The 8,356-nt window shown below is 38.3% G+C and overlaps 1 protein-coding gene across 1 annotated transcript in view; it reads left to right on the forward strand.

Annotated features, from left to right (window-relative positions):
* The window catches only part of RBP3 (retinol binding protein 3), a 30,332-nt gene extending 23,997 nt beyond the window's left edge, over positions 1-6,335 (forward strand). The window contains exons 3-4 of the mRNA XM_077454768.1: positions 289-431; positions 5,939-6,335. Coding sequence (XP_077310894.1) covers positions 289-431; positions 5,939-6,267 — 472 coding nt within the window. The 3' untranslated portion in view covers positions 6,268-6,335. The remainder of the gene's footprint in view (positions 1-288; positions 432-5,938) is intronic.
* Positions 6,336-8,356: the final 2,021 nt, after the last annotated feature.

Raw genomic sequence — 8,356 nt, forward strand, 5'->3', positions numbered from 1 at the left:
CCTATTTTGTCATATACGAATGTGGGAGAGGTGGCAATTTCTCAAGAATAGAGGTAAAAATCATTGTGATAAGCCCTTTAGTATTAGGGTCATGTTTAAGAGTGATCAAGGGGAGTCAGGGTTCGTAGATTTGAAGAAAAAACACTTCTTTGAATTACAAAATATTTAGCTTGGAGATATCTGGAGGGTTCTCGGTGTGGTAAGTTATGAGATATTTTGATAGATGTGAGACTCAGAACTTATGCTGTGAGGAAAAAAAAAAAACAATAAACTTTTTCTTGCTCATAGATTTAACATTGGAGGTCCCACAAACTCTATTCCAGCATTCTGCTCTTACTTCTTTGATGAAGAAACCCCTGTTCTCCTTGATAAAGTCTACAGCCGTTCTGCCAATGCCATTACAGATGTGTGGACCATGCCTCAGCTCGCAGGTAGGATGCAGAATTTTTACCCCTAAAGTATATGTAATGCCAAAACATTTTCTTCTGTTTCAAAAAGAATGTGGAAGTGTTAGAACTTCTGTCAAGTTTTTATTGCTTGATGTACAAGAAGAAAAGTTAATTAAAATAATGTGTCATAAAAAGCCAATGCATTTTGGGGTTTCAATGGGTTCCTTATCATTAGAGTCCAGTGTTGCTGAATAAAGGGCTAGATTAATGCATTTGGAAGGATCCTGAGGGATATTTAGTATGATAGAGCCCCAGATGCCAGTTAGAACAGACTTGCTGCAATTGCAATTCCAGGTTCCTAAAGACAGGGGTGACTAGCCACTCCGGTGCCTAAAGCCTCATAGCTGCATATCTGCAGTGTAAAATTGATGCATAACTCCACTTTTTATAAGACAAAGGAGAACAGTTGGGACTTTATATGAGACGGTGACCTGGTAAGGTCAATTGCCTCCATCCCTATCTACAGTGCCTTGCGAAAGTATTTGGCCCCCTTGAACTTTTCAACCTTTTGCCACATTTCAGGCTTCAAACATAAAGATATAACATTTTTATTTTTTGTGAAGAATCACCAACAAGTGGGACACAATTGTGAAGTGAAACGAAATCTATTGGATTTTTGAAACTTTTTGAACTAATAAAAAAATGAAAAGTGGGGCGTGCAAAATTATTCGGCCCCCTTGCGTTAATACTTTGTAGAGCCACCTTTTGCTGCGATTACAGCTGCAAGTCGCTTGGGGTATGTCTCTATCAGTTTTGTACATCAAGAGACTGAAATTCTTGCCCATTTTTCCTTGCAAAACAGCTCGAGCTCAGGGAGGTTGGATGAAGAGCGTTTGTGAACAGCAGTTTTCAGCTCTTTCCACAGATTCTCGATTGAATTCAGGTCTGGACTTTGACTTGGCCATTCTAACACCTGGATACGTTTATTTGTGAACCATTCCTTTGTAGATTTTGCTGTATGTTTGGGATCATTGTCTTGTTGGAAGATAAATCTCCATCCCAGTTTCAGGTCTTTTGCAGACTCCAACAGGTTTTCATCCAGAATGGTCCTGTATTTGGCTGCATCCATCTTCCCCTCAATTTTAACCATCTTCCCTGTCCCTGCTGAAGAAAAACAGGCCCAAACCATGATGCTGCCACCACCATGTTTGACAGTGGGGATGGTGTGTTGAGGGTGATGAGCTGTGTTGCTTTTACGCCAAACATATAGTTTTGCATTGTGGGCAAAAAGTTCGATTTTGGTTTCATCTGACCAGAGCACCTTCTTCCACATGTTTGGTGTGTCTCCCAAGTGGCTTGTGGCAAACTTTAGAAGAGACTTTTTATGGATATCTTTGAGAAATGGCTTTTTTCTTGCCACTCTTCCATAAAGGCCAGATTTGTGCAGTGTACGACTGATTGTTGTCCTATGGACAGACTCTCCCACCTCAGCTGTAGTTCTCTGCAGTTCATCCAGAGTGATCATGGGCCTCTTGGCTGCATCTCTGATCAGTCTTCTCCTTGTCTGAGCTGAAAGTTTAGAGGGACAGCCAGGTCTTGGTAGATTTGCTGTGGTCTGATACTCCTTCCATTTCAAAATGATCGCTTGCACAGTGCTCCTTGGGATGTTTAAGCCTTGGGAAATCTTTTTGTATCCAAATCCGGCTTTAAACTTCTCCACAACAGTATTACGGACCTGCCTGATGTGTTTCTTGGTCTTCATGATGCTCTCTGTGCTTTCAACAGATCCCTGAGACTATCACAGAGCAGGTGCATTTATACAGAGACTTGATTACACACAGGTGGATTCTATTTATCACCATCAGTCATTTAGGACAACATTGGATCATTCAGAGATCCTCGCTGAACTTCTGGAGTGAGTTTGCTGCACTGAAAGTAAAGGGGCCGAATAATTTTGCACGCATCACTTTTCAGTTTTTTATTTGCTAAAAAAATTTAAATTATCCAATAGATTTTGTTCCACTTCACAATTGTGTCCCACTTGTTGGTGATTCTTCACAAAAAATTAAAATTTTATATCTTTATGTTTGAAGCCTGAAATGTGGCAAAAGGTTGAAAAGTTCAAGGGGGCCGAATACTTTCGCAAGGCACTGTATATGTCATAAAAAGAGGGGAAAGGGGATTGGGACTTTGAATGAAGCAGTTTATATCCAATACAATTATAATAACTGGTACAATTCATAAAAATGTATATCTATACATACAATGTAGACGGGTTGCCACATGATTATAAACAATTAATATCAAAAATTATACATACTAACAGATATCAATTGAATCATGGGGACACGGCATATAATAGCTCTATGCATTTCGTGGATTGATCCACTCTTCTGGAGCATGCTCGTGAGTTCAATAAAATATAATAGAAGTTGCTGTATGGTCCGATCCTACCCAAGGAAACAAGAAAAATCATAAAAAATAAAATAAAATAAAACCAAGTATAAAAACCCACTCTCTACCATGCTTACAAGGTTGACTATATAATAAAAAAGTGTGGCACTGTAGATCGGGGAACCCCAAAAGGGGGGCATCTCCAATGGGAGCCAAAGTGGTGTGAGTGGCCTGCTGTCCAGCAAGAAAATCATCCAGGGGGATAGATTTCAAGAAATTGAAGTAGTCAGAGTGACCAATGACCATAAGTGCTGAGACCATCAATGAAGGACTTCTGAAAAAAAAAAATATATTTTATATAATTATAGTATGACACATGCAAGGTGTCCTGTGCTCAGTAAAAAACAGGGGGATTGAAGTACTAGAAAAAACTATTGGTGGTAGCCAAAGTGTAAAAAGTGAAAAGTGATAAGGATAAAAACGCATCACCAAGAAAGGTTGAATGAAAAGGTGTAAAAAGTTGAAAAGTGATAAGGATATAAATGTATCACCAAGAAAGGTTGAAAGAAAAGGTGTAAAAAGCTGAAAAGTGATAAGTATATAAACTTATCACCAAGAAAGGTTGAATAAAAAAATCTACCAGTGCAGTGCAACTAGAGTTGAATTTTAATTACTAGTTCATAGGGTCCAGGGATCCAAGGTGATTCATGTAGTGAACATAAGTGAGCAACAACACACCAGAGTGAATCTGAGGTCCCTGGGTGAAGCCTATCCTAGGCTCCAATTTTGTTAAAAAACAAAAGTTCCCTCCGGGTAAAATATTTGTATTTTGCAAGTATTTTTACAAATTTTGTTGCAGATTCTTACCGTTTGCTATTCTGAAGAAATCCATGTGTGTTTCTCTGTGCCCATGTGGGAAAGTGAGTATAATGGGAATGGTTTCATCATTATCAATCAGCTGCTGCACCCACAGGGCACTAATGTGGAAAGCTACTGGGCCTGCATCCCTTTAGATGTGTTCCTATTGGGAGTATCTATCCAAATATTACATTTTTGTTCCAGGGGATGCCAGAAATCTAACTTTTATCTTAGTGCAGACTTCTAGGAAAATCAGTGAGCCAATCACATAAGCAGGACATTATGTTTCTGGTGGTGTTCTGTACACATTCTTACATAGTTAAATAGTTAGATAGTTAGTCAGGTTGAAAAAAGACACAAGTCCATCCAGTTCAACCTTAAAAACAAATAAATAAAATAAAAAATAATCGTACAATCCAATATACCAAATTTTATGCCCACAATTGATCCAGAGGAAGGCAAAAAAGCTTTGTTATAGTATTAGAAACAATAGTTTCAAGTAAAAGTTCATTTGAAAAATCTACTTTCATGTTGTAAGTGCTACTTGTCTGCTGGCCATCTCTATCCAGACCTTTATGGATTCTATGCATGATTTGTGGCTCCTTCTCTGCCAATTTCTGTACCTTACATTCAATTTTTAGGACTATATATTCAGTGGTACCTTACTGCCTCCTAAAACACCTCTGTAGCTCAGACAGAAGGCTTTGTAAAATGTGTGACACTGCAGTGGTTATTCAAACATAGTAAATATGTGTCACTGCATTTATGGAAGTGAATGTGTGGGATTCTTCAAAATTTACTTTATTAAACTTCAAGAGCATTCAGATGAATAGGCGTAGGCTAGAAATAATTGTAAGTTGATCTGGTAATGAATATATGCTTTTAAAGTTTGACCATAGATATGCTCTAGGCTTCTGACTGCTAGTCTCGGGAGATCTGGAGTAAGATTTAGTGATGCTCCTCATTGTTCTCTTTGCTGGAGGCTCTGACTTGAGGAAGCATAGGCTTGTCTCTACCAAGGTAGTTGCCTTCACACAGAAACACAATGCAGAACAAGGCATGGTACATCAGTAAGTGGGTAAGGTCAACTGCAGGAAAATTATAAGCAATGTTGGTGTCTAGCCCTTTACCCTCGTTCTGCATTTTTGGATACAGCGTCTGGAGTTAAGTTCCTTTTGTATGTTTCAATATTTTTATTGAATTAAAGCAAAAATATAGACAATCAGTACAGAATGAAAAATGTCATTCGTTGCCATGAATAAAATAACAGGACAACGTCAGTGTGATACTCAGTAAGATTGGCCAAATAGAAGGAATCAAATAAGGTAAAACACATTTCAGATGTCGTAGCAACAATATACCCAATATTTCTGCGCTTCAAGAGTCTCGAGGGGGACTACCATGGAGAGGAATTTGTAAGTGAAACTACTTATTGCCACTGAAGGTATACCAAATGGTAAAATATACCCCAAATTGATTAAACTATATAACATTCGAACTCTTGTCTGTAACTTGGGGACAGATAATAATGAACAAACAAAAATGGGTATTTTGCACAATTGCACAATATTGAATATAGCTACGCAGTCCAGGCCTGATAATATTAAGAGGCCTGCTCCCTTGGGAAAAATTGAGCATTGCAATAGGGTCACAAACATCCAACATAAGAGACAATCTACTAATTTCCCAGAGAATACGGGAAAGGTTCCCGAAACTCTGATGTAACTGTAGTCAGTAAGGAGTTAGAAGAGGAACGCATTGATAGAAAGGAAGAGAAGCAATGGAAGGTGAAGATGGAATATAAGAGAACAGTAGAACCGGGGGAGATACATGTGCAGGAGACAGCTTACAATGTCAAGATACCATAAAATAGAAAGATATATGCCGGATTAAAGGGCGACTTTCATATAGGTAGCCCAGGGTTCCCAGGTCAGCTTTAAGTTCCTTTTTAAAGTCTTGGGTGTATATAGAACTAATGTTCTAGTAAGGAGAATCAGGAACCAGTTGCAAAGCTGAGGCCAGCAATGAAAAGATGATAACTAAACACACTAAAACAAGCATACATGATCAACGTGTATGACACTTAGAATGGGAATCCACATAAGAACGTCAGCCGAAACTTGATAATTTGAGGCATCAAGCATCTTACCATAGGAGGTATCATATTAACATAATTCAATGACAGAGAAGAGGAAGCATGTTCCCAAAACCACAATTAAGAGCAAATAGGTGATTCAATTATATGCGAACTAGTGATCAGTTTCATTATTGTAAGTCTCCCTATATTTCTTTTGCAGGTTCTTCGTTTGGCTCCAAGAAACCTCTAGTCATACTAACCAGCTCAGTGACAGAAGGTGCTGCAGAGGAATTTGTATATATCATGAAGAGACTAGGACGGGCATATGTCATTGGAGAAAAGACAAGCGGAGGTTGCCATCCCCCCCAGACCTATCATGTGGATGATACGCACCTGTACCTCACTATCCCCACATCTCGATCAGCCACTGAAGACCCTGGTGCATCCTGGGAAGGCAAAGGGTTACTGCCCGATTTAAATGTTCCATCTGAAACAGCTCTACTGAAAGCCAAGGAAGTCCTAGCTGCTCAAATACAAGGAAAAAGATGAGAAGAGTCCTACGTTTCACAATGTCTTGCTTATTCAGTAATGAAAGTAAAGTCCAGTAGCCCATTTGAGTTATTGTACATAATTGTTTGCTGCACCGCTTTGCTGAATAAGCCTGTGTATGTCCCACGTTTCTGTTTTGACAAAACAAAAAAGCGAATCCATATATTCTTAGTACACCTTATATGCAATACTTATACTAATGACAACAGCCTCTAACCAAAATGTAGAATGCATGAAGGTAGAATGCATGAAGGTAAATAAACTTCAGCCTTTAGAACCACTTTAACATCCATAATCTAAGGCTTGAAAGTCTAGGTCAGGGTTTCTCATCCAGGATTCCATGGAACCCTAGGGTTTATCCAGACGTTGCTAGGGGTTCCTTGAGCAATGAGCAATTGCTGGCTCTCTGATAAGTTTTCACAGACACCATAGATCTTTTTAGCTTTCTTTAAAGAGGTAATTCTTCCCAATGACCACAAGTGTAAGAAGCATTCTTCCCACTGACCATTTCATTAAATGTATCATGCATTGTAGATATAGTAATTTTTATCAGGGGAACCCTGAGACTGGAAAGTTATTTCAAGGGTTCCTCTGTGTTGAAACGGTTGAGAAAGGCTGGTCTAGTTTCTAGCTGCTTTCCGGACTTGCAACATGTTCCTGCATCCTAGCTTTAATAGATGTTGCTGTCATAAAAACTTTATCTTTTTATGAATAGGTACGTAGACATAGATGCAAAAGCAGGCCATGGCTTCAGGAAGTCACTGAAACAAAAACTTTCAAGAACTGGAAGTATGGAAAAGAACCTGCTTTACACCCTACATTCATTAATCTACATTCATTGCTCGCATTCTACCTCCACCCACCTCAAATATCCTTATTCTTGCTTTCACTACTTTCTGAGTCACTGACCCCGAACAGACAATCACATAACTGGTGTTCAGACACTGGCTGCGTGCTTTTTTCTGGGCCAGAAACCCTCTAAGTAGTGAACCCATGTTCTGTTTAAATTTGACTGAAGTAAGGAAGAGTAAAATAAGCTGTTAAATTATTATTAAATTATTATTAAAATTGTTATTTTATTTAGACAGGTTAACCAGTCAGTCAAGATGAACCAAATGTCCTCCACTAGAATACTGTACAGCAAACAATTACATTACATTACTTTTAACACAAATACAACAGATTAGGGTTTATTACTAATTTAGGGTAGTGATCAAACACATGAAAACCAATATGTCCTCATGGCGAACTGTGAATGCATGGTTTACTGTGTAAATACAAACCTTACTTTTTACACTTCCTGTTGGCATAGACAAAATGGGATCACAGGACTGCTATCAAAACTCATATTAGAGGCTCTTCCTGCCTCAGCAGAACACAAATTCTTCTTTCGTTTTGTGCAGCATTGAGTTTTTTTGACCATATCCTACCTAGCTGTGATGATATTCATATTATTCAAATAAAATAATCTCCTACAATATCTCATATTGTAAATATCAAGGATATTAAACGTGAAACTCCAGTGATCTTTTCTCAAATTATAGTCACTGAACTATCCATGTTTCTAAACCTTCCTACACAAATCAGGAAATGTTGACTATCAAGACAGGGACAGTTGCCATTTATACCAAGAACATTTTCTTTATGGTTAAAAGAGACGACAGCTGCTAATATACCAAAGGGCTGCCACCCTCCAAATTCTCCAATAGAAAAAGAAGATGTCAGAGGTTAACTTCATATGATAATTATATTTCAGTTTTGTGTGGATGCTGTGAAGCTGCTTCTTATATCTCTTATTTTAGGCCAGGTAGATTCTGATTAATTTTGTTAGGTCAGCAAAATGTATTCATCAACTATGTAGTTCAAGGGCTTACCTGATCAAACATAAACTGAATAGTTTGTTTTGTTAGACCCTCGCTCTACAAAGTTATTTGTAAATTCTGCTGGTCTCTTAGGTGTAATCTTAGGAAAATATGACTGGTTTGTGATCAGCTTTAGGGAGTCAATTTGTAAGATTTCTACATTAAATTCAGCAGCCTTAGAAAGCTGACTATTGGCATCACTGCCTCCTTTAGGATTTTCCATAATG

This window comes from Lithobates pipiens, unplaced genomic scaffold, assembly GCF_037356315.1.
Source record: "Lithobates pipiens isolate NorthernLeopardFrog02 unplaced genomic scaffold, aLitPip1_a1.2 Scaffold_25, whole genome shotgun sequence".
Taxonomy (NCBI): Eukaryota; Metazoa; Chordata; class Amphibia; order Anura; family Ranidae; genus Lithobates; species Lithobates pipiens.